Below are 26,743 nucleotides of genomic sequence, written 5' to 3' on the forward strand. Positions count from 1 at the left end.
ATGAAATACTTAGGAATAAATATAAACATGGAGGTAAAAGATCCATACATTGCAAACTATTAAAACACAGATGAATGAAATTGAAGACACAAATAAATGGAAAGATATTCCATGTTATAGATGAGAAGAATATTGTTTGTTTGTTCATACTACCCATAGTGATCTAGAGTGTCAATGTAATTTCTATCAAAATTCTAATGGCATTTTTCTCAGAAAAACAAAAAACTATCCTGAATTTTGTATAGTACCATAGAAAACCCCAAAGAACCTACAATCTTGAGGAACAACAAAACTAGAGGCATTGTACTTCCTGATTTCTAGCTTCATTGTAAAGCTACAGTAATCACAACACAGTACTAACAGTAAGGCACTGACATAAAAACAGGCACATTGACCAGTGGACCAGAATAGAGAGCCTAAAACCTAAACCCACACATTTATGGTCAACTAATCTTTGATAAGAGCACCAAGAATGTACAATAGTAAAAGGACAGTATCTTTAATAAATAGTGTTAAGAAAACAGGATATCCACATGCAGAAGAATGAAACTGGACCCCTGTTTTACGCCATTGACAAAAATTAACTTGAAATGAATCAAAGACTTAAATTTAAGACCTGAAACCATAAAACTCCTAGAGGAAAGCATAGGAAAAATATTCTTGATACTGGTCTTGGCACTGATTTTTTAGGTAAGATACCAAAAACACAGATAACAGAAGCTCAAATAAATACGTGGGACCACATCAAACTAAAGAGCATCTGTACAGCAAATGAAGCAATAAATTGAAAAGGAATGGGAGAAAGTATTTAAAAACCATGTAATTGGATAAAGGGTTAATACATAAAATATATGAAGAACTCAAACTCAATAGTAAAAAGCAAATAATCCAATTTATAACAGGCAAAGGACCTGAATAAACATTTTTCGAAGGAAGACATTCAAATGGTTAATAGGTATATGAAAAAGTGCTCGACATCACTAATCATGAGGAAAATACAAATCAAAACCACAATGAGATATCACCTTACATCTGTTAGAATGGCTATTATCAAAAAGACAAGAGATAACAGATGTTGGCAAGGAGGTAGAGAAAAGAAAACTGATATACACCTTGGTGGGAATGTGAACTGGTACAGCCTTTATGGAAAACAGTATGGAGGTTCCTCAAAATATTACAAATAGAACTACCATATGATCAAAAACAAAACAAAACAAACAAAAAAACCCTACCATAATGATCCAGCAATCCTGCTCCTAGGTATATATCTGAAGGAAATCAAATCAGTATCTCTGCACACCATGTTCACTGCAGCATTATTCACAATAGCAAAGATACAGAAACAATGTAAATGTCCTTCAATGAATAAATGAATTTTTAAAAACTGTGTGTATATACACACAATGGAATATTATTATTCAGCCATAAAAGAGAAATCCTGCCATTTGTGACAACATGGATGAACCTGAAGGGCATTACTATAAGTGAAATAAGCCAGACAGAGAAAGGCAAGTACTGTATGTAACAAACTTGTATGTGGACTCTTAAAAAAAAATTTAAAAAAATAAAAAAGAATGCTGCTTTCATAGAAACAGAATAGAATAGTGGTGGCCAGGGGCTGGGATGAGAAGAGGGAAATGGTGAGCTATAGGTCAAAAGGTATATATTTTAAGTTGTAACAACAGTAAGTTCTAAGGATCTAATGTAAGGCATGGTGACTATAGTTAATCATTTACTGAATACCTGGAAGTTGCTAAGAGCAGAGCTTAAGCATTCTCACCATAAACAAACAAACAGTTAACTATGTGAGGTAATGAATGTGTTAATTATCTTGTCCTTGGTAATCATTCCACAATTATCAAATCATAATGTTCTACATTTTAAATACATACAACATTTGACAACTATTTCTCAATAAAGCTGGGGGGAAAAATAAGGAAATCCACTCTCAGGGTGCCTGGCTGGCTCAGTTGGTAGAACATGTGACTTTTTTTTTTTTTTTTTTTTTTAAGATTTTATTCATTTATTTGACAGAGATCACAAGCAGGTAGAGATGCAGGCAGAGAGACAGGGGTAAGCAAACTCCCCGCCAAGCAGAAAGCCTGATGCGGGACTCAATTCCAGGACCCTGAGATCATCACCTGAGCCAAACACAGAGGCTTTAACCCACTGAGTCATCCAGGTGCCCAGAACATGTGACTCTCGACCTTGGGGTTGTGAGTTTCAAGCCCCATTCTTACTTACAAAAAAAAAAAAAAAAGAGAGAGAGAAATAAAAAGAAATCTACTCTTGTCTTTCCAGATGTTCCTGTGTGTGTGTGTGTGTGTGTGTGTGTGTGCATGCACCTCTGTGTGTGTGTGTGTGGGTGTGTGTAGGTAAATATATGCTTTAAAAAAAAAGATATTTTATAATGTGGCTTTTTAAATAAACATATACTCTGAATAGTATATGAATAAATTTGATACAAAAATATGAAATAATAAAAAATTATTAAAGGCAAAATATGCACATATTATGTTATTTGCTCTCAAAAATGTTTTGATCTCATTATACTTTTTTATGTACATGTTAAAATATATAGGAGTAAATTTATTATATTTAACAGGGTCATAATAAATGAGAAATACTTACTTGAATAATTTTCAAGGGAGAATCAGGCTGGTAAATCTGAAGTCTAGGTACGTAATGAACCAGCATGTGAAGCATGTTACAAGCTACATGGGCTACTGTTTTATTAGTAAACTGTAATAACAACAACAAAATAGTCATTAATGCATTAGCTGCTGAAAAATTTTAAATTTCATACATGTTTCTTTTTGTGATTTTATGTTTATTAAAATATTAAGATAAATACACAGCTGCAAAACAAAAATTCACAACACATCCTAAAACACAATTAACTTTATTTTTAATTTTGAGTGTCTGTCCCCATTAAAGTTTTTCTTTTTATTTTTCTCTTACCTGGATTTCTGCAATAGCCTATAAACTGCTAATTTCCTTATCAATCATTTACCCATTCCAATCTACTTACTTTCAAATTAATCTAAAGAACTGCACTGATGCTGACATTCTCTATGCTTAAAGCTCTTGGATGACTCCTCAGTGGCATAAATTCAAACTTGTTATGTTTAACTCTTTATGACCAAATCTCCCCCACTACCCCGCATCTCCTCTTTCCAAAGTCTTCTCTATTACTTAAGTAAAAGTGATCTCAGCTTCCTCTGACCTCAATTAGCATGTTATATGCACCCACTCATTTGGTTCTCTCAGCTTTGTTTTATTACCCTCATTTTAATCCTTTTCTGCCTCATATTATTAATCTCTTGAATCTAGTGTATACAATTGTATTTTATTCAGAGTGGTATCCCTCACTCTGACTAGCAAACCACCTCAAACATAGTACATACTCAGAAATATCTGTCAAGTAATATTTGTATGTTTTATGTTTAGAAGTCTATATAGATACTGTATTACAAGTTTTAAGACAAAAATAATATCATGCATACTTTCACAAGCAAAAAATTTACTCAGATTCTTCAAGTAATTAGGTTATTATTTTTTAACAAGTCTTACTCTGGTTACAAAGGGAGCATTTAATTTGAATAATAAAGCCAAAACACTGAACAGCTCAAGAATTCAGAAGTATTAAGGATTAAAGAGTAGGTTACAAAAATACCGATTAGGAAAAAACAACCCTATATATGTTTCTAAGTGACATTAAAAGTTGAGATAAAATAGGTTATCACTAGGATATCCTAAGTTCAAGAGAAGGACCACTCTGAAGGAAAAAGTCAGGATCAAAGAAATAATTTAATATAAAATTAATGAACACATTTCTTAAATGTTTTATTCTATAGGGACACAATATATAATTGACATTTGGAGAAAAATAGTCCTGCATTCTATACTATATTAATATATTCCATATATATTGGGATAGGTCTTTTTTTTTTTTTTTTACCTTTAAGGAAACACAAATTACATTCAGAGCTTCCTTGATTTGAGGATGATGAGACTCATGGACTAGTTCTTCACAAATCCAAATACCTAAACTGCACAATGCTACACATCTGCGAAAAGGGCAACCAACAATGATATAAATAGAAGGAGATGAGCCATTAAATGAAATGAAACCACCACCAAAAGTACCACCACAACCAAAATATCCACAACCAACCAATCTAGAATGAACATGCACTGCTTAAGTGAATCAATCAATTTGTTACTCTGTACATTAGTTCTTCTTAAGCAAGGGTAAGTAGGAGGAAAGCAAATGACCCCAACTTAATGCCTGATTTTCAATCATAATTTACTACCAAGCCCACAGGTGGGGATAACACAGGATCTTTGTAACAAACACATTATTAATAAACTGATATTGCCATAAAGCTTCCCAAATATGTAACCTGCTTTCAAAAAAAGAAAGTGATTTTATTGACAGCACAAAATGAACTTAAGCAAAAAAAACATGAAGCTGATGGGATAAGCCAAATATTACTTTCTTTCTTTTCCTTCCTTCCTTTTTTTTTTCCTTTTTTTTTGTTTTAAGAGAAGAGGGGAAGCGCAGTGGAGAGGGAGATAGAGAATCTTAAGCAGGTTCCATGCCCAGTACAGAGCCTGAGAAGGGGCTCAATCTTGCAACCCTGAGATCATGACCTAAGCCAAAATCAAGCGTTGGATACTTAACTGACTGAGCCACCCAGGTGTCCCTAAATATTATTTTCATTAATCTTAAATTTAACACAGCTAGCTACAAATTTGTTGTAAAACAAATTGGCAATACAAATAAAATTCATATATTTTATAAAGGATTTCCAACAGGAACAGAACTTGTAGAATTTTTTCTATTCCTTAACATCTTGTGAAACTTCATTTCCCTGTTTCAACTGAGTTTCAGATTGAAGGGAGTAACTTAATAATCAGAATCAGTAAAAATTTCATTAGTGTATTCTCATGTATAAGCTTCTGATGAAGTACATACTGGTTCCCTCAACCCCTAAAAAAGTCAACTCCTTCTAGTATCATGGTATACTTGGCATGCCCTGATACTGACATTCTTAAATTAAATTTTGTAGAATGTTAAATTTTAGAATAATTCAACGCAGGAATATCTTTCTTCCTGAACACAGCATATGAGAAATTCTTTCTTAATGCTAATAAATTACTTACTATTAAAACTACCAGGGGGACCTGGGTGGCTCAGTCAGTTAAGCACCTCTCTTCAGCTCAGGTCATGATCTGGAGGTCCTGGGAACAAGCCCTTTGTCAGGCTCCCTGCTCAGTGGGGGGCCTGCTTCTCCTTCTCCTCCCAACTTGTGCCTTCTCTATCTGTCTCTCTCTCTCAAATAAATAAAATCTTAAAAAAAAAAAAAAAAAAAAAAAAGAGAGAGAGAGAGAATCTGGCCTACCGTGCAGGACCAGAGGGCTCATCTCTTGCCGAGCTTAACACAGTTTTGATTATGAGTTCCTAAAATAAAGGGGAAATATCAGTAATGATTAAGATTTCATTCATTTATTCATTCATTCATTCATTCAAATATTTATTTAATGGCCACTATGGGCCCAGGCACTGTGCCCGGTGCTAGAGGTAAACAGTGAAATAAAACTATCTTTATTCTCACGTGTTAATAGGGTCCAATATTATTCATAAAATTAGCTAAATTTAAAAAAAAACACTAATATGGTCTGAATATTTGTGCCCCCCCTCAAATTCTTATGCTAAAATCCTAGCCCCAAAGATGATGGTATTAGCTGGTGCTTAGATCATGAGGATGGAGCCCTTATGAAGGAGATTAATGCTCTTATAAAAAAGACTGCCAAAGAACTCCTTAATTCCTTCCAGTTTGTGAAGACACAGTGAAAAGGTGCCAGCTATGAACCAGTGAGAGGACCCTCACCAGAATGCAACTCTGCTGGAGGCTTGATTTTGGACTTATTAGCCTCCAGAACTATGAGAAATAAATTTCTATTGTTCATAAGCGACCCAGTTGGTAGTACTTTTTTTTTTTTTTTGGTAATATTTTGTTACAGCAGCACAAAAAGACTAAAATAAACGATTTCTGAAATTTATAACCAAATATGTATGTTTCAAAAAGAATCTTTTTTCCTGATTAAAAGATTAATAAAAAGCTCACTATAAGAATTAAAACATTTACTTGCTTAAAAGTATGGGCATCTTTTCAAAACTTTGAGAAATATTTACTTAAAAGCAAGCCTCCTCTTTTTTTTGATAATTTGTAAAACATTATAATGTTTGAGTTTAGTGGTAAGTGCTAAATAATAGTTAAAATTATATAAATGAATAAAATATTCAAAAGAGAATAAAGAGAAAGCAATTATCTAAAGAGAGGATCTTAGAGTAAGTTTATGTTTAGCAGGCAGAGAAAGAACACGAATTTATTAAGGAGTCCTAGAATATTTAGAGAAACATGTAGTAAATCAAGATGGATCTGTGCAACATAAGTCAAAGTTGAAAAGACTTAGGAAGGTCAGGAATATCAACATGGGTCAAATACCATAGTGGCTAACTAAGAAGAGGAAAACAAGAATGCCACTAGGCTTGATAATTAAGAATTTATTTGTTCCTTTTCTTAAAAAATCATTATTTCAGGGGCGCCTGGGTGGCTCAGTAGGTTAAAGCCTCTGCCTTCGGCTCAGGTCATGATCCCAGGGTCCTGGGATCGAGCCCCGCATCAGGCTCTCTGCTTAGCGGGGAGCCTGCTTCCTCCTCTCTCTGCTTGCCTCTCTGCCTACCTGTGATCTCTGTCAGATAAGTAAATAAAATCTTTAAAAAGAAAAATCATTATTTCATTCATTCATTCATTCATATATTCATAAAGCACTTATCAGTTACATAGTCTGTAAGCTCCTTAGGAGGAGTAACTTTCTACTTATCTCTGCAAACTTAGCATCGAGCCCAGTGGCTGGTAATTAATAGGTACTTTGGACATATCTATTGTTTAAGCTCAAGAGCTTTCTATGCAATAGATCCTGTCTTAAATGCTGGAAAGAAATGGATGGTTAAGATGCAGTATATATTCTCAAGAAGTTTATATTCCAGGGAGGGAGGAAGACTTGTTAACAATTACTAACACAAGATGACATATACAAGGTTCTATGTGAACAAACAGTTAAACTTTGGTAAGTCATAGGAGACTTCACAAAAGGGTCTTAGGTAAACAGGATTTTGACAAATGATCAAGGTCAAAGACTAAGATTATTTGTGTGTGGGTGATTAAGAAAGACAAGAAGAAGAAAACAGGTCTACATAATAGATGTTTTAAGCAGAAAGAAATGCATTTTCAAAAGCACAAAACTGAAAAACAGCATGGTATGTTCCATGTGGCTATGTGGCTGCAGCTTAAAATACACAGAGAGCTGGTTTCAGTGAAAATGTGAAAATTAAATACGACCACTATGGCATGTAATTTTCCCTTAAATCTTCAGTTTTCTGGCTAAGAATAGAATAATCATCATTTTCTTGAGATTTTTGCTTTCTTCATCATTATTAGAATTAGCTTTTATTTTGGAGATACCCCTACCCCAAAGTTTATTTTGATTTTTTAAATAGTTTAAGCCATTACTATCTATATAATGGCCAGAAGACAATAAGGCCACTCTTGAAAAGCAGATCATATGTAGTAGCTAGGCTAATCCCTAGCGACCTCAAAACTGCCTAAGCAAATTAAAACTATTACCTATCCCTGACCTTCAGGATCTTCTGAAAACAGAAGAAACCAAAGACACTACATCTCTGAAGACCAAAACTCAATTTCTATAGTTTTTATTAACTGTTATTACAAATTTGCACTGAGCTATACAATTTTATGTGTAAGTGAAATTCACTTGTTCAACAAATGTTTTTAGAGTAGCAGATGCCGTCTACGGCCATACCACCCTGAACGTGCCCGATCTCGTCTGATCTCGGAAGCTAAGCAGGGTCGGGCCTGGTTAGTACTTGGATGGGAGAGTAGCAGATGCCAAGCAGTATATTAAGCTCTGGGGATACAGCAGTAAGTAAGACTTTGTGTTATTTGTCTGAAGCATAAATCAAACACTAAACAAGTAATTACATATAATAAATGTCATAAAGAGAAATATGGGTGGTATGAAAGTATATACAGAAATCCAGCAAACTGAAAAAATTTCTTTCAGAGAAGGCAAAAGTTTAAAAATTGATTATCAGCATGACTGTTCAGGAGCTATAATGCTTCAGGTACACAGATTCCCCACCCCAATTCCAGTTTCCTACAGCAAAACAGAATATTCCATTACATTGTTGGATATATTCACATGCGGAAATTAAGAGAGAGTAAAGTTTGCAGATTTATTGCCATCTCAATCTTAGATGCCTTAGAAGTAGCACAGTATCTGCCTCATGGGATATTTCAATAAATGCTCTGTGAGTGAATGAAAGAATCCTAAGATACTGATATATGAATGGATACGATAATGAGAAAATGTTTCCAAAGAAGTTAACACAAAAAAGACTATAATGCTAATGGACATTCCAGTCTTGTGTCCGAGCGGTATGACTGGTTAATGTTCTTTAACAATTATGTGGATTTCTAAAGAAAAAGAAAGAATACAAATCTTACCATACATTGTTACTATAAAATCATTTAAACGCTGAAAATCTGATTTCCTACCTTAACATCTGTAAACTGAGACATAGCAATATCAGGAATGTTGGGATGGAGAGCAGGCAGTTCACAATACAAGTTAGGAAAGCAAACCAAAGATCCCAGTAGAACTTGTGCTTCCACTCTTGGTGCCTAGGTATCAGATTTTTTGAGAAAAAATATAAATACTTTCATTTTAAAGGTAACTCACACATCATAACATACTGTGTTATAACTAATGGACAGATGACTCAATGTCACTAGATTGTATTTGTCACTATTTAAGGATAAATAAAGTAACTAAGGATAAAAATAATAACTGTCTCTTCAAAAACAGGCACTAGTTTAGATAGTTTTTATGATATTATGCACATGAGAAAAGCACTGCCTATACTACTTACTAAATACAGTCAGAATTTATACTTGGCCTACAGATGAAGGTAACTTTTCATCTTTTTTCCTTAGCTATATTAAGCCATTTCTGAAGTATGTCCACCAAACACCAATACCCACCTACTAGTATATTTATTAACTAAAATACCTACAATACCAATTTATATGTTTAATACCTAACAAAAATGCTAAAACGAATCTGCTAGAAATACAATACTTCTATTCACATAATACAACAATCTGTCACCAAAAGGATTTGCTTATGTTTCTAAGTGTTATTACAGAGGCAGTGGAGTAGTACTTCATTATGATTATCAACAAAACTCACTTCCATATTTAAAAAATAATCCAGATTTGCAGATAAAAGATAACACCATCAAGAGGTTAGGGTAAGCTTATAGACACCATGCCAATTTAAAATTAGTTATAGGGGTCCTTGCTGGCTCAGCTGGTAGACCACGTGACTCTCTTCATTTCAGAGTTGTAAATTCAAGCTCCAAGACGGGTGTTAAGATTACTTAGAAAAATAAAATCTTTAAATAAAAAAAAAATTAGCTATAAAAGTGAAACATAAAAACCAGCATTTTAAAAGAGATTAGCTAAGGATTTTTCTTTAAAGTTACATAAGATAACTAAGAATGTTCAGGTATGTGGATATAATGGGAGCATACTGTAATGTGATTATAATTAAGAAAGGCAAAACCTAATCAATTATTTTACTGTCTGTCAGGGGAAGAAACAAGCTGCCCATTAACAGAAGGAAGATGATGTGTATGGGATCTAAAATGGAATCCAAAGATGAAGACTGGAATGTGTACCTCCAACATCATCCAGAAGAAAAGACTAACCTTAACCTTATAGTAGAGGGATGGGGTGTCAGGTTTGATTCTTGCAATAATTTGTCTTCCTATGCAGTCTTTCTCAACAAGTGTTCCTCATATGTGGAACATATGACTATTTTTTAAATTTTTGCAAGGATGTTACAGAACTAGCATCCTTTCTACATGCACAGAAGGTAAATTTAGTCACATAAAATGGATGCGTAAGGACATTAGGGCTTAATTCTCCTGCAGAATCTTGAGAAGTGCAGGAAAAGTGCTGATTAGTCAATCTAGAATAACTGGCCTACTCAGTAGTAATTGTTTTCATAGTAAATTGATAAAAAAAATTCAGTAGTTCATATATCAGTCTCCTCTGAGGTCTACCAACTTGTGCCAGTATCAAAGAGATTGATAATCTGTGTACACTAATACTATAATAGCCTTGTAATTTATTTACCATCTTTACCTGCCTTCCATTTAATCTACTCCTAGATTAATACACTTATTATAATATTGCCAAAGCACAGACTCAATCATCTCTCTCCCTAATTTAAAACATTTAACTGTTTATCTAATATAGCATTATCATCTGATCCCTCACATTCAAGACCTTCCGAATATAGTCTAAGGCAGTGCTTCTCAATCTTCAATGTCCATATCAATTATTTGGAATATAGTTAAAATGTGCATTCTGTTTTAGTAAGTCTGGGATGGGGTCTGAGACTCTGAATTTCTAAAAAGCACCTAGATCATGCCAAATGTTTCTGGTGTGCAGACCACACTTTTTGTAGCTGGGATCCAAAGTACCTTTCTGTTCTTTCTGTCCACTACTCCCTAGTTAGATTAACCTGCTTCAAGAAAAGATGGGAGTATTTGTCATTCCTAGAACACAGCTTACTCATGCCTGTTTCCCTCCTGGCATACCTTCCCTCATCAATATTTTCACGTATAAAATTACTAATAATCTTTCAAGGACTATTCAAATATCTTTTCCACGAAATATTCCTGAGTCCCTATACAAAAAAGCTCTCTCCTTTGTCTGAATTACCAACTAATTTTATTAAACAAACTCTTACACTGCACATATACAAGTGTCCATAAAGTGTTCCAACCATGTTCCAAATGTTAATTAATTTAATCCTTATAAAATTACCCTATGAGGAAGGTTATCTCCATTTTATAAATGAAGAAACCAAGACACACAGAAGTTAACCAATCTGTACAAGGTCTCACATCTACTAAATGGCAGAGGTAGGATTTGAACCCTAGAATTTGGCTCTAGACTCCATTTTTTTAAAAAAATGATATTATTTATTTATTTATATTGAAAGAGAGGGAGAGAGAGGAGAGCGAGCACAAGCACAGGGTAGGAGCAGGGGGAGAGGGAGAAGCAGACTCTCTTGTTCAGTATGGAGCCTGATGTGGATGGAGCTCGATCCCAGGACCCTGAGATCATGACATGAGCTGAAGTCAGATATTTAACCAACTGAGCCACCTAGGTGCCCCTACACTCTGTGCTTTTTAACCATTATATTGAGCTTCTCCTATTGGTACTTATTTATTGCCCTACATTCTATAGTTGTTAACAATTTTAAAAAAATATATCTGTATAAGCATGGTGCTGTGCTAGGTCCTAGAGGTATCAAGATGAGTAAGATGCAATCACTGTTCTTACAGAACTGGAGAAACAGGGTTAACAACTAGCTATAAATACAGGTTCTTCCCTTATTTGAACATTTCCACGAGATGAATGCCTCCAGTTTCATGGCCTTCAGTAACATGTAAAAGCTAATGTCTCCCAGCTTTCCATTTCAGTCCTGACATCTCCTTTGAGCTCCTGCCTTGTACATGCAATAGCCTCCTGACATCTCACTGATCTCTACTAGGCAGCTTACCATCCTCCAAATAGAGAGAATTCCTTCTCATTCACTGTTGGTCTTTTACACAGCTTATAAGTGAAATAATGTATATTAAACAGCTTTCTAAGCTACAAAATGATGGTCAAGTATGACCGATTATTCTTTCCCCAATATTCTTAGTTTATTCTAGTAGACTTTTAATTAATTGTTATTTCTCATTTATACTTTGCACCAGAGTGATCCTTCTCAAGTAGAAATCTGATCATGTCACTCCTTGTGTAAAATCCCTCAATGCTTAGTCATTCTTTCCTTGGGATGAAATCTAAACTCTTTAGCATTGTAAACCAGCTACTGTCTTCATCTTTAGTTTATCTCATACTTAAATATGAGCAGGTTCCAATTATACTGAGTTACCTAGGATTGTCTCACAGCTCCATACCTATTATAAAAATCCTCACATGCTGTTTCAGAGTTTAGAGTTTCCTCCTAGAGCACACTTTCGAATTATCTCACTTCCGGTCCATCTCTTTTGCTATGGCCCATTGCCCTCTCTTTAGTTTCTTCCCTCCCTCTACTTGATTCCTTAGATTTTCTCAATTTTAAATTTTGTTTTGCTTATCAGATTTAATCCATTTTTATAGCTCATGTGTCAATTTTTCAATTTTAGTACTTTCCTGTGTTTCAAAATTTACATTAAAAAAAGTAACTTCAGTTAAACTGTAAATTTTCCTAAACATCAGCTTGTTACCCTTATCAACAAGGGCTCCTTCTTTGTTGCTTTGTGAGTTGAGTCCTGTTTAACTACAGTCTGTTATATTATGAAGAACAGGATATAAAGACTTACATTGAGAAAAGCTGAAGAAGCCACTCTACCAGCTGCTACAATAAAATCCATAATAAGCATTGTGGCACCAGGCAAACCAAGTGAAAAAAATTGAGGTGAGCAGTGCTTGATGATTGTATTGACAATATCCTTAGGAATAAGCAAAGAAGGGAAAAGAATTTCATAAATTAATCTTGGGTATCAGCTAATCAATATCCTTAAAAATAGGTAACATATGAAACAGTAAAACAGGCAATTACTATTCAATGCCTAACTGGAAAGACTAATTTTAATTCTTCTAATTAATCCATGCTTAATATTATATTTTGCCAAAGGAAAGTAAACTTAAAACATTTATTTAACTGACATCAATATAGCTTTTTTTTTTTTTTTTTGCACTAGAGAGCAAGCTGGATGGCTCTTTGCTTCAGGGGGTTGAAAATATAAGACCCATGTATCATGAAACTGAACTGCAGAGTGGCTGCTTCTCTCATCTACTCGCTTCCATGTGAGATCTCTGATCTCTAAAGTTGCATGACCTATTATGTGACAACTGAAGGGATTCTCTTTATTAGATAAACTGAAGCCCTTTGATGGCAAATATCTAGTCTCAGAAATACAGACCTAGGCATTTTTGGGGGAGTATTCTTAACTTGGTTATTCGTTCACTTTGCCTTTGGAATTCAACATGAGGATGCAGTGTTTTACGCTGTCTTAATCTGATTTATCCTCAACAAAAGGTTTCTCTGTCAAGTAATTAAAGGCGTCATTTTGTTTGAGACATGTTTATAAGGTAGAACATTGTAAGTAACCACTTCAAATTAATGCAAGAAATATTTTCATTTTTTGGGAAGAGAGATATAATTACCTCTTTCAAAATGAGTTTAATGCTCTTTCATTGAACTGCAAGTGAAATTTAAGCCCATCATGATTAAAATGTTTCATTACCATGACTTATAACCTCCCATAGGTTTTTTTTAGTTTTATGGCCGGGATCAAAACCCCTGAAGTAATGTTCTAGAGTAATATTTATGACTGGCTAATGCATTGATACGAATGCCAAGTCAACAGAACTGTCACTATACTAATACAATCCATGAAAAAAAGAAAACATGATGTGCTAACTCTTAGAGTAGAAAAAACCTCTGACTGTTGCATGACTAGATCAGCAAATCCATATGCCTCGAGAGCCAATTATTAAGTAACAATTACAAAACACCCAAGAATAAGTACATTAGGACATTAAAGAAACTTGTCAGTCTAAGCAAAAGATGGCTTAATATCTGCAAAACAGCTGAACTAGTTGTTAAGAGGAAAGATACACTTAATAAACAAGTTGATCACCTAACTATAATAGCTTTTCAATTATGTTTCAAAAACAAATTAGGTTACAAAATGGAAGAAACTTGTAAATAAAATGACTACATAAGAGAGCATTTTTAATTCTACACCTTAAAAGTTAAGAGTTAAAAATCAAGAATCAAAGATAAATTTATAAAGCAATTGGTTAGAAAGTATATATTTACCTGATCAATATGAAGTAATCCACAATGCATTATATTGTAGAAATGTGTTAGAAAATCTCTGTTTGGAGAAACATCTTGTCTTCTTTTCATTGTATTACAGATAAGTTTGTAAGCATGTAATTTACCTTGTTTATACTTATCAGTCAACATGGTTGCCTACAATTTAAAAATGTTGGCCTTAATATTCAAAAACAAATACTGTTAAATTGAATAAAGCAAGCAATATATTTGTTTTCATTTATTTCTATGTTGGCCCAATTTCTTAATGAATCAATTATTGGGATTACTGAAACTACTGCAAATATTAACATGAAACACAGGTATAAATAACCACATACTGTTTCATTTAGGAAAATGCACCAAACATATCAAATAATACTCAAAAGAATTAAATCTTTTTTAAAATATTTTATTTATTTATTTATTTGTCAGAGAGAGAGAGAGAGAGAGAAAGTGCACAAGCAGGCAGAGTGGCAGGCAGAGGCAGAGAGAGAAGCAGGCTCCCCGCTGAGCAAGAAGCCCAATGAGGGACTCAATCCCAGGACCCTGGGATCATGACCTGAGCTGAAGGCAACGGCTTAACTGAGCCACCCAGGCTTCCCAAATTTTTTTTTTTTATATTTTATTTATTTATTTGACAGAGAGAGCAAGAGAGCACAAGCAGAAGAGCTGTAGAGGAAGAGGGAGAAGCGGGCTCCGCTGAGCAGTGAGTGTGATGGGAGGCTAAATCCCAGGATCTTGGGATCATGACCCAAGACAAAGGCAGATACTTAACCGACTGAGACACCCAGGTGACCCAAGAATTGAATCTTTAAAAATATAGAGCACATTCTGACACAAATTTGAGATCTATACTTCACTTAAATATAATAAAAACATAATTTTCTACATTCATTTTTGTTTTATAAATAAGTAAAAATGATGCACCTGTATAATAATTTTGCTGTGCCCATTCTTCTCTTATATAAACCCCAATGACTAGTTAAAAACTAAGTGTTCTAGAAGACTATATAAAACCTAAAAAATCTATCAAATATTTAAAACTGATTACATATGTATTTACTAAATGAACCTTTTAAATTAACGTTTTATATCTTAAAAGCTTACCTTGAAAAGCCAAGGTGTAAGAATTCTCAGTGGAGGAATCAAAACTGGTGGTGAAGGGGAGGTCAGGTTATCAGTTGAAATGCCAAGGTTATCTCTAATCTGTAATTTTCAAATAAAATGCAACACACCTATAAAAGTGTTCTTCCATTTGTTTTATCTTAAACTTGAGTTTAATTCCAGTTCCCATCATTAATTATATATTTAAACATGGTTAAGTGACTTCACCTTGCTGGGAACCAGTTTATAGCAAGGCGGGGTGGTGGGTAGCTATGAGATCTAAGGCTTCCACTTCTTAACTTTTCTTTCTTTCTCCTCTTATGTTTTGTTTTTTTGTTTTTGTTTTTACCTTAGCTAGATTTTGCCAAAGTTCACAGAGGTAATCAAAAACTTGAGCATGTATTTCAGGATCCATAATAGCGTTGACATCTCCCAAAATGCCTAGCATTCTTCGCCACATTACAGTAGCAACATCAGCATGCCATCCTGTGAGTGTACCCCCTGCCATCACGCTACAACATTCAGATGGAAATTCACTGATTTCTGTAGAAAAAATAGACTATTGTCAGTAATTTTTCTGAAGAATTGATCACAAAACACAAAGGAGTCAAAATAATAAACTTAAATATCTACAAAAGTGAATTTTTAAAGTGTCATTATGCATTAGTGTTATTTTTTCCTGATAAAATCAACCAGTTCATAATTCATAATTACTTATTCAATAGCACCTGTACTAAGATTTACCTAAGGAGGAAATGATGCAGATACTAGATACATTTATTACAGTTGATATAAAGATCATATTTATATGTACATAATCTCTCTTTCATCAAATGGTCACTTTAGGTTATAGCATCAATTAATAGAATATCTCAGGCTGAAGGCAGTTCCTATAGGAAGTCTTCATAAGCCTGTTTCTTTGTACTTAAAACTTTCAAAGAAATGAATTTCACAATTAAGTCAAGCCTAGCATTAAAAGGGATATGATAATAACATGGGAAAACTAACATTTTTACTAAAACATAATTTAAAATTTCTATAATTACATTTCTTTTGCTTAATAAAATTGGCAACATTATATGTAAGAAATATAGGTAACCTTGGATCCTAGTCTCATTTCTGTCATTAATTATGTGATGTTGTACAAATTACTTAATTTGTCAGAGAGAGAGAGAGAGTGCACAAGCAGGCAGAGTGGCAGGCAGAGGCAGAGAGAGAAGCAGGCTCCCTGCCGAGCAAGAAGCCCAATGAGGAACTCAATCGATCCCAGGACCCTGGAATCATGACCTGAGCCGAAGGCAGTGGCTTAACCGACTGAGCCACCCAAGCTTCCCAAATCTTTTTTTTTTTTTTTTAATATTTTATTTATTTATTTGACAGAGAGAGCAAGAGAGCACATGTGAGCACAAGAGAGCACAATTCCTATGGCTACACTTCCTCACTGTAAAATAGATGTTTTAGCTAGACATCACTATAGGTCTCCTCCAGCTTAAAAAACATCCATCGGGCACCTGGGTGGCTCAGGTGTTAAGCATCTTCCTTCGGCTCAGGTCGTGATCCCAGCATCTTGGGATCAAGCCCCATATTGGGCTCCCTGCTCAGTGGGGAGCCTGCTTCTCCCTCTCCAGCTCCCCTGTGCTTGTGTTCCCTCTCTTGCTGTGTCTGTCATAAATAAATTTTTTTTTAAAGATTTTATTTATTTATTTGACAGAGAGAAATCACAAGTAAGCAGAGAGGCAGGCAGAGAGAGAGGAGGAAGCAGGCTCCCTGCTGAGCAGAAAGCCCGATGTGGGGCTCGAACCCAGGACCTGGGATCATGACCTGAACTGAAGGCAGTGGCTTAACCCACTGAGCCACCCAGGCGCCCCTGTCATAAATAAATTAAAAAAAAAAAAAACCATTATCCTATTCAGTGTATATAATGGAAAAGGCAAAATAATTACTAAGTTGGTAAGGATTATTCCTACTTGATAATATCTCAGTGTGCTCATAATTTCTAAGTTCATTCTAACTATATGTAAGTCCTTTACCTCTCATGTTTGACTTTTTTCTCTTTCCACATAAAGTATATAATAACTGATCGTATTATAAAAAAGTTACCAAATTGTCTCTCATGATAATAGAAAATAAGAATCTGGTGTAAACCCAATGAAATAAAAGAACACACAAAACACTGCAGTTTTAACCATCACTGTTAACATTTCCCTACTCTACAGAACCTGCATAATATAGTGATAAATCAACTGATTTATCTCTTACTTATCCCTCTCAAAAACAAAATTTTAAATAATTTAAATAATAAGATCTCCTATCATTAATGCTCTGAAAGGAAAAATGGCAAATATCTAATTTCCAAATATTGCCTAGGTCATCTGGAGTCTGAAGAACAGAATGGTGGAGCTTCTCATCAAGCTGCAGATCTTTCTGTTCCATGTTATCTATATTCAGTGTGGAAGGAGAAGGTGTCTGTGACCTGGATCCCGGAGCTGAATGGACTGGAGAAGCACTTTCTGAACCTGTAAAGACAATTTAATAAAAATTACAATAAAGAGAATATTCAACACCCTCTACCTAAGATGTAATGCTTAAAACCCCAATAAAACACAACTGAACATCAAAGGATATAACAGGTTACAAGTTGGCCAAAGAGGTAAATAAAATAAAAATACAGTACAAGATTTTATATCTAGGGGTCTCATTTGATTTCTTCCATGGGACTCATATGGAATTAGAACTGGACATACCAGTTCATAGAAGCCATCAGTGAGAGTGAGAATGTCTACTCCCATTCCTGGTCCAGCTACAGAAACTCTAGGACCCACTGCTACTCTATTTCACTAATGTCAGACTTGGAGCAATTCAAAAGAAGAGGAACTTGCTCACTGTGGCTCTATGTGCTACTATCATTACTGCCCTGGTGTACAATGGTCCCTAGTGGTCCCCAGTCTTCAGTCTCTCCCCCCACACACACACACACACACACACACACACACACACAGTCCCTGGTGGTCCCCAGTCTTCAGTCTCTCCCCCATCACACACACACACACACACACACACACACACACACACACGCTCTCCTTTCTTCCCAGTCCATTTTTCGTAAGGCAGCAAAAAAAATCTAAAAATCTAATCTGACAGTACTCCCACATTTAAAATCCTTCTACGGATTTTATGCCTCTTTACTGGACACAGCATAAGTGCAAACTTTTTAGTGTGTGGTTTTCCAGTCTTTCTGCAACTTTCTTACAACTCCATAATTCCCCTAGTACTTTTAAGTTCTAGTCATAGAAAGTAAACTGCTGGTATTTATCAGAATACATAGCATACCTCTGGCCTTTTCCACATATTTTTCCCTTTGCATGGAGCCCTTATCCTGTTCCCATAGGTCTGGTTAACTTTTTATTTTTCAGGTTTCACCTTAGACACCCCTTCCTGAGAAACCTACCCCATGTTGACATATCTGGGATAAATAAGTAATCTCTGCTCTTTGCACTTGTTCCTCACCATTATATCACTTATCACACTGACCTGAAACTATTCACTTTTAAATATCTTCACTAGTGCATATACTCTGTAAGAACAGGGATTGTATCTGTGGTTACATACTGACGTACTGCCAGTGCATAGTATGGTGTCTGGCAAATAACAGAAACTCGTGTTAATTTAAATAATGTATACCATAAATTAATACTATATGAACAATTTGTGGTGGTTGCATGGGAGTGCTACTAGTACCAAGCAAGCCCCTAAAATATTAGGGCTTTTTAAAAGAAAATCAACAAAGAAAGATTGGGCTTAAATGACGCATTAGACCAGATGGACTTAACTGGTATGTACAGAACAATCCATCCAAAGCAGCAGAATATACTCTTCTCAAATACAAATGGAACATTCTCCAGGAAAGATCACATATTAGGTCACACAACAAGTCTCAATAAATTCAGCACACTGAAATCTTATCAAGCATCTTTTCTGACCACAACAGTATGAAGCTAGAAATCAATTACCAGAAGAAAACTGGAAAAACTACAAATACATGCAGACTAAACATGTTACTAAATAAATACAGGGTCAATGGAAACTTAAAGGAGAAAAAATACCTAGAAATAAATGAAAACAGAAATATAACATACCAAAACCTATGGAATGCAACAAAAATGGTTCTAAGAGGGAATTTCATAGCAATACAGGCCTGACTCAAGAAAAGAGAAATCTCAAATAAACAATTTAACTTCCCACCTAGGAAAATTAGGGGGAAAAAAAAAAAAGGAACAAAGCCCAAAGTCAGTAGAAGGAAAGAAATAATGTAAGATCAGAGCAGAAATTAATAAAATAGAGACTAAAAAGATAATAAAGGAAGATGAATGAAACTAAGGGCTGGTTCTTTGAAAAGATAAAAATGACAATCCTTTACATAGATCCACAAGAAGAAAAAAGAGCTCAAATAAAGTCAGAAATGAAAGAAATACAAATACAAATACCACAGAAATACAAAGGATCATAAGAGACTACTATGAACAATTATACCCCAACAAACTGGTCAACCTAGAAGAAATGGATATATTCCTAGAAATGTATAATCTTCCTGGATTCAATCATGAAGAAACAGAAATCTGAATAGACCAATCACTAGTAAGGAGACTGAATCAGTAATCAAAAACCTCCTAATAAACAAAATTGCAGGATCACCCAGCTTCACTGGTGAATTCTGCAAAACACCAAAGAAGTCTTAACACCTATCCCTCTCAAACTCTTCCAAAAAATTGAAGAGGAAGGAAAACTTCCAAACTCATTTTACAAGGCCAGTGTTACCCTCATACCAAAACTAGGCAAGGACACCACAAAAGAAAATTAGAGGCCAATACCCCTAATGAACATAGACGCAAAAATCCTCAACAAAATATTAGCAAACTGAGTTCAACAACACAGAAAAACAATCATACACCATGCTCAAGCGGGATTTATTCCAGAGAGACAAAGTTGGTTCAACATCTACAAAGCAACCAATGTGCTAACACCATATTAACAAAAGGAAAGATAAAAATCATATGGTTATTTCACCAGATACAGAAAGTATTTAACAAAATTCAATACCCATTAATGATAAAAGTCTCAACAAACTGGGTATAATGGGAATGCACCTCAATATAATAATGAAGGCCTTATATGACGAATTAGCATCTAATATCATATTCAATGGTGAAATGTGAAAGCTTGCCCACTATCCCCACTTTTATTCAACATAGTATTAGAAATCCTACCTGTAGCAATTAGTTAAGAAAAAGAAATAAGAGGTACACAAATTGGAAAGGAAGAATTAAAACTGTCACTATATGCCAATCACATGATACTATATATAGAAAACCCTAAAAATTCCATCAAAAAACTGTCAGAATACATGAATTCAGTAAAATTGCAGGATATAAAATTAATATGTAAAAACTCTGCTGTGTTTCTGCACCCTAATAATGAACTATAAACAATCCCATTTATAATCACATCAAAAAGAATAAAATACCTAGGAATAAATTTAACTAAGGAGGTGAAAGACCTATATAGTGAAAACTAGGAGACACTGATGAAAGAAACTAAAGAAGACACAAATAAATGGAAACATATGCCATGCTCATGAGCTGGAAGAACTAATATTGTTAAAATGTCCATACCACCCAAAACAATGTACAGATTCAATGCAATCCCTATCAAAATACCAACAGCATTTTTCACAGAACTAGAATAAATAATTTTAAAATTTGTATGAAATAACAAAAGACTAACTAGCCAAAACAATCTTAAGAAAGAAGAACAAAGTTGAAGGCATCCTGCTCCCTATTTCAAATTATACTACAAAGCTGTAGTAATTAAAACAGTGGTATTGGCATAAAAACAGACACAGAGATCTACAGAACAGAGAGCTAGAAAAAAAACCCATGCATATATGGGCAATGAATTTACAATAAAGGAGGGTAAAAGATACAATGGAGAAAGGATAGTTTCTTCAATAAATGCTGTTGGGAAAACTGGACAGCTATATGTAAAAGGATAGAACTAAACTACTACTTTATATCATACAAAAAAATCAACTCAAAATGAGTCGAAGACCTGAAAACATAAAACTTCTAGAAGAAAACATAGGCAGTAAGCTCCTTCACATTGGTCTTAGCAATGTTTTTTAGATATCTGTTCAGGCAAGGGAAACAAAAGCAAAAATAAACAAGGGGAACTATATCAAACTAAATAGCCTCTTCACAGTGAAGAAAACCATCAACAAAACAAAAAGGGAACCCACTGAGCCACCCAGGCGCCCCAGTAGGTTCAGCCGCTGCCTTCGGCTCAGGTCATGATCTCAGAGTCCTGGGATCGAGTCCCGCATCAGGCTCTCTGCTCAGCAGGGAGCCTGCTTCTCTCTCTCTCTCTCTCTCTCTCTCTCTGCCTGCCTCTCCATCTACTTGTGATCTCTCTCTGTCAAATAAATAAATAAAATCTTTAAAAAAAAAAAAAGGAACCTACTAAACTGAAGCAGATATTTCCAAATCATATATCTGATAAGGGCCTATTATATATAAAGAATTTATAAGGATTCATAGAACACAATAAATATATAAAATATACAAGGAACTCCTTTACCTCAATAACAAAAAACAATCCAATTAAAAAATGGGCAAAAGATCTGAATATTTTTCAAAAGAAGACATACAGATGACCAACAGACACATGAAAAGATGCTCAACACCACTAAACCTTCCAGCCACTCTGGAAAACAATACAGAGGTTCCTCAAAAAATTAAAAGTAGAACCACCGTATGATCTAGTACTTTCACTACTGGGTAGCTATCTAAAGAAAACAAAAACACTAATTCAAAGAGGTATTTGTATCCCTATGTTCATTGCAGCGTTACTTACAACAGCCAAGGTATGGAAATAACCTAAGAGTCCACTTAAGGATAAATGGATAAAGACGTGGTTTTTATAGACAATTGAATACTATTCAGTCACAAAAAAGAATGAAATTTTGACATTTGCAACAACATGGCTGGACCTCGACAGTATTATGCTAAGTGAAGTAAGTTAGACAGAAAAAGACAAATACCATATGATTTCATTTATATGTGGAATCTAAAAAGTAAAACAAAACAAAATAAAACCCAGCCCCACAGATATGGAGAACTGGTGGTTGCCATGACAAAGGGGAGGACGGTGTGGAATGGGAGGAGAATTAAGAACTTCCAGGGGAACCAGGGTGGCCCAGGTAAGGATCCTGGGGTCCTGGAATTGAGTCCTGCCTCGGGCTCCCTGCTCAAGCGGGGAGTCTGCTTCTCCCTCTCCCTCTATCCCCTGTTTGTGCTCTCTCGCTCTTCTCAAATAATAAAAGCTTAAAAAAAAAAAAAAACTGGAATGGATAATCACCCATCAAAGGGCATTAAACGACAGTGAGAACCAGAGGAAATTTGGATCATCCAGTGGAACCACTAATCTATGTGCTACTAGCTGCCCAGGATCCCTCTGGTCACTACAGTGGTCACTACAGTGACCAGAGACCAAGAACCTTGCAATGATGTGATCTTGCATTTCATAACTGAATTTCTTGGATCCCACTCATCATATATTTGACCATATAAAAAATTTGCTGAAAAGCATAATTCACTGTATTAATACAGACTATTAGTATATTGATAAATAGGCCGCCTATTAGGCAGTATTCTCTACAGTTTCTATAATAAATACTTTGTTAAAGAAATCATTAAAAATCTGGGCTGACTTTGAAACACAGTGAAAAGAAGATAATACTTCTCAACTATTTTTTAGTAATCTAAAAATTGCTACAGGAAACGCAGTGATGCAAACATATATAAAATTCTGTGTACAATATCAGGAGTTCAGCTAATCCCCTGAAATTTACCATGTAGACTCTAGGCCAAGAAACTCTTACATTAATGCATTTTTTCCCTCCATTGTTACATAAAGATAGATGAAAACATAATGCTTAAACTCTAATAAGTAATACTTAAAACCTATCAAATAAAATCCTAAACAGATTCTTTGGTGGCTTAAAAATGCACTTAAGACATTCCCTTGAGTAACTTTACCAGTAACCGTTGCAACTTCAGCAGAGAAAGCCTGTTGATTAAGACTGCTTGTTTCAGAATCTATCTGAAGTGTGGTTAGACTAGCCACTTCCTGCTCTTCAGCACTCTGATGATGGCCAGAACCTGAATCCACATCAGCAGAGGACGTAATCCCAGCATCAGCTCCAAAGCCAAAATCTAAAGGAAGAAGAAATGCTAGTACATAGAAGTCTCAATTACAAAACAAAAGTATTTACAAAAAAGACACAGTGGGGTGCCTGGGTGGCTCAGTCAGTTAAGTATCTGCCTTCGGCTCAGGTCATGATCCCCGGGTCCTGGGATCAAGCCTGGAGTCTGGCTCCTGATCAGCAGGGAGTCTGCTTCCCCTTCTGCCCCTGCTCATCACCCTCGTGTTCTCTCCTTTCCCCCTCTCAAATAAATAAAATCTTTTAAAATAAAGAGACAAAGCTGCTTCAGCAAAATGATTAAACATTAACATTCCCCCTACATCTATTCACATACCACTCAGACAAGTGTAAATAATGTTAACACAGTTTAAAGTTTATAATTAGAAACAAATTTTTAAAAGTTCTCATAGCTTATTACTAACAACAATAAGAAAAAAAAACAGATACGTATGATGTATCTTCACTATTCTTATCCATGTTTTCTGATAGCTGGTAATAGGCTTTTTAAGAACTTTATACTCTCTACTCTAGGTATATACAATAAAAATGGCTCATATGTAATAAACCATTTTTCTCTTAAACCATAAATTCCATTCTGAGATCCGAGTAGCACATAATCCATGAAGGCAGAAAACATTTTTAGATTTTGGTACTCTTCACTACCAAGTGTAACAAAGAATTACAGCAGAAAAGCTATGTGGTAGTGATACAGCATCAAGTAATATCAATGCTATTATTTTAACATGAAGCGATTATTCAAGAAATGCTCTGGGTAATGGAACACTGAACATAACTGTACTGAACATACCGAAGCACTGAACTAGATAGTGGTTCCCAAATACAAATGCATGAAACAGCACCGACTCATAACTATGACTATCCATTATTCTAATGTCAAGTCCACTCTAACTTTTTTTCCTTTCTGTATGTTTGGTTCTAAAATATCATTTGTTTTATGAAAGGACAGTGGTTTCTGTTTTTTAAGTGCCTTTAGTTTGGTGAAATAAAGTGGTCCCGACTTGAATTCCCTAAAACTTCCTTTGGAATTTCACTAAAAAGTGAAATCATAATATGTGGGAACCCTTGTCCAGTAACATTAGAGAGGAAAGTGATGGTTATATAATTCACAAGTCAGTCTCAAACAGAAAACAATCAACAAAAAACATACTGCTCAAATAGAAAAAGATACTTGCTGTCAAATTTTCGGCCATCATATTGGAAAGCGCTGAAAGAATCCGAATGACTATCAGAGCTGATAAGATCACTGCTCCCTGCACTGGCAGGAGAAGTCCATTCTGAGGGCACACCTGGATCATCAATAGGGCGCATTTGGTTTTGCTTATTTAGAATATCAGGGAGGTCTTTGGGAATTTCAAGACTGCCTGGACTACTTCCTCTTCTTGTCATAGTCTAAAAATTCAAGAAACATCTTACTATTAAAAACGTAATCTCATTAAACATCTGAAATCTTGAATTTCCAAGACAATCACTATAATAAATTGAGATTTAGGGTATGAAGTAGGAGGTGGGAAACACACTAACCAAACAGTCTACGTAACTGTATGGAGCCATTACCTGAATTACTGTTGGTTTGTCTAAAGTAGAGACCCAATCGTGATATGGTGTTGGGTCTAAGATTCTTTAAGCCTCAAAGGATCCATGGAGTGAAGTTAAGAGGGTAGAAAGAGCAAGGTATTCAAATGGAAAAAGTAGCAGCAAATAGTAGAGATAGTGGAGGAAGGAAAGAATGATGGCAAAGAGGTTATTCTATAACGATTATATATAATAATTCTATTATTTTTTTCCCATTCAAGGAAAAAAAAACTAAACTAAACTAAACTCTCTCTAAATAAAAATCTTATAAAAAAAAAAAACAGTGGAACATGACCATTAAAAAAAAGCAATTCTACATATATTTATCTTTCCTTAACAACTAAGCATTACTAGAGGTAAAATTGCTTCTATTTTCAATCTGCCATAATTCTAATAAAACAAAGAGAACTTTAAAATCTGTTCTGAAGTTATCTATAATGATTAAGTAATCAATACTTATGCTATCAAACCAATAGGAGTTGGGTCAGAAGACCTCTCGTTATCTTTCTTGTTAAGAAAGAGCCAGCAGTGGGCAGGAAGGTGACCTATGAACAAATACAAAAAGCAGAGGGAAGACTAGGAAGGTAGAGGCTTATACCTAAGTAGTTAAGCAAATAGGTATTCTAATCTTTTACTCTGGTCAAAATTATAAGCCTATTTGTTTAATGTCTTTAAATAAAAAATATTATAAAAGTAGAATTTAAGATCTTAATTCAAAAAAGGGGTTAAGTTTTAGAGGAAGATTATTTTGAGTAAAAATTTACAAACACAAACACACACACATAGGTATATATTTTTAGTTTCTCTACTCTCCTTGCTAAACCAAATAAATAAAATAAAATAACACTTACTGAGGCATTACCACTTCGAAGTCGTTCTGCTATAAACTCATCCATCAGATCAGGAACATTAGCACTGCTGCTGCCAATATCACTATTAAGAGGGGGCAGTTTTGGGCTCATGTCCTCTTTATTGACTAAAAATAAATAAATAACTATATATAGTGAGAAAAAACTTAACTGCATTTCCTGAATTTGAAACAAACAAAAACAACCCAAAACAAATCACCTATGCCATATCAATTATTTGCCAAACATGCATTTATGAATAATTTTTCTCCTTTTAGATTTAATTTTAGGAATTAGTAAATTGATATTTACTTTATTTAACTAAGCAGATGTTAGTCAATCTTCAGTGTAACCTTAAACAGCAAGAAAGCTTATAGATAAGCACTAGCTGGAGTTAGGTTAATATCGCCTATAAAGAAACTGGTATATTTATCTTTCTTCCTGCCTCTATGCTTTTATTTAGAGTCTTAATAACTTAGAATTCCATTCCTTTCCAAGGAATATTTACAAGGAATCTATCCCTTGAATCTATCCACATCTCAGTGGGATACAAATGCATTTAAGTTTAGATAAATAAAAAATTTATAAGCGTGACATAATGTCATTTCTGTACACTACAAAGTCTAATGTTATTGTTTTAAGAGAAAAAGATTTATTTTCACAAAGGCTTTTCTGTAAAAAGAAAACACAAAATTTATTTTGATTTCTTTATGACTATATTAATAAGAAAATTTCAAACTTGGGAAAAAAAACTTATAGAACATAAGATATTTACTTCACTATTATGCTGTTGAAAAGTTAATTTCTCTGCAATAAAAGAAAACCAGCATTGTTTATATTCCTAATGAACTAAAAAGCATTTCAGGCTAAGAAAATACACTAGCCAAGAGCTCACTGT

At 34.6% G+C, this 26,743-nt stretch overlaps 1 protein-coding gene across 4 annotated transcripts in view; it reads right to left on the reverse strand.

Annotated features, from left to right (window-relative positions):
* The window catches only part of LOC111158948 (Ral GTPase activating protein catalytic alpha subunit 1), a 246,811-nt gene that overhangs the window by 109,716 nt on the left and 110,352 nt on the right, over nucleotides 1-26,743 (reverse strand). For all 4 annotated transcript variants that reach the window (XM_022521311.1, XM_022521309.1, XM_022521306.1 and 1 more), the window contains 12 exons: nucleotides 25,849-25,973; nucleotides 24,598-24,814; nucleotides 23,238-23,414; nucleotides 17,511-17,663; nucleotides 15,497-15,690; nucleotides 15,151-15,249; nucleotides 14,044-14,199; nucleotides 12,539-12,667; nucleotides 8,649-8,774; nucleotides 5,409-5,467; nucleotides 3,962-4,070; nucleotides 2,632-2,742 (listed from right to left, as the gene is read on the reverse strand). In XM_022521311.1, coding sequence (XP_022377019.1) covers nucleotides 2,632-2,742; nucleotides 3,962-4,070; nucleotides 5,409-5,467; nucleotides 8,649-8,774; nucleotides 12,539-12,667; nucleotides 14,044-14,199; nucleotides 15,151-15,249; nucleotides 15,497-15,690; nucleotides 17,511-17,663; nucleotides 23,238-23,414; nucleotides 24,598-24,814; nucleotides 25,849-25,973 — 1,655 coding nt within the window. The remainder of the gene's footprint in view (nucleotides 1-2,631; nucleotides 2,743-3,961; nucleotides 4,071-5,408; nucleotides 5,468-8,648; nucleotides 8,775-12,538; nucleotides 12,668-14,043; nucleotides 14,200-15,150; nucleotides 15,250-15,496; nucleotides 15,691-17,510; nucleotides 17,664-23,237; nucleotides 23,415-24,597; nucleotides 24,815-25,848; nucleotides 25,974-26,743) is intronic.

This window comes from Enhydra lutris, unplaced genomic scaffold (genome assembly GCF_002288905.1).
Source record: "Enhydra lutris kenyoni isolate GAN:26980312 unplaced genomic scaffold, ASM228890v2 scaffoldscaffold4, whole genome shotgun sequence".
Lineage (NCBI taxonomy): Eukaryota > Metazoa > Chordata > Mammalia > Carnivora > Mustelidae > Enhydra > Enhydra lutris.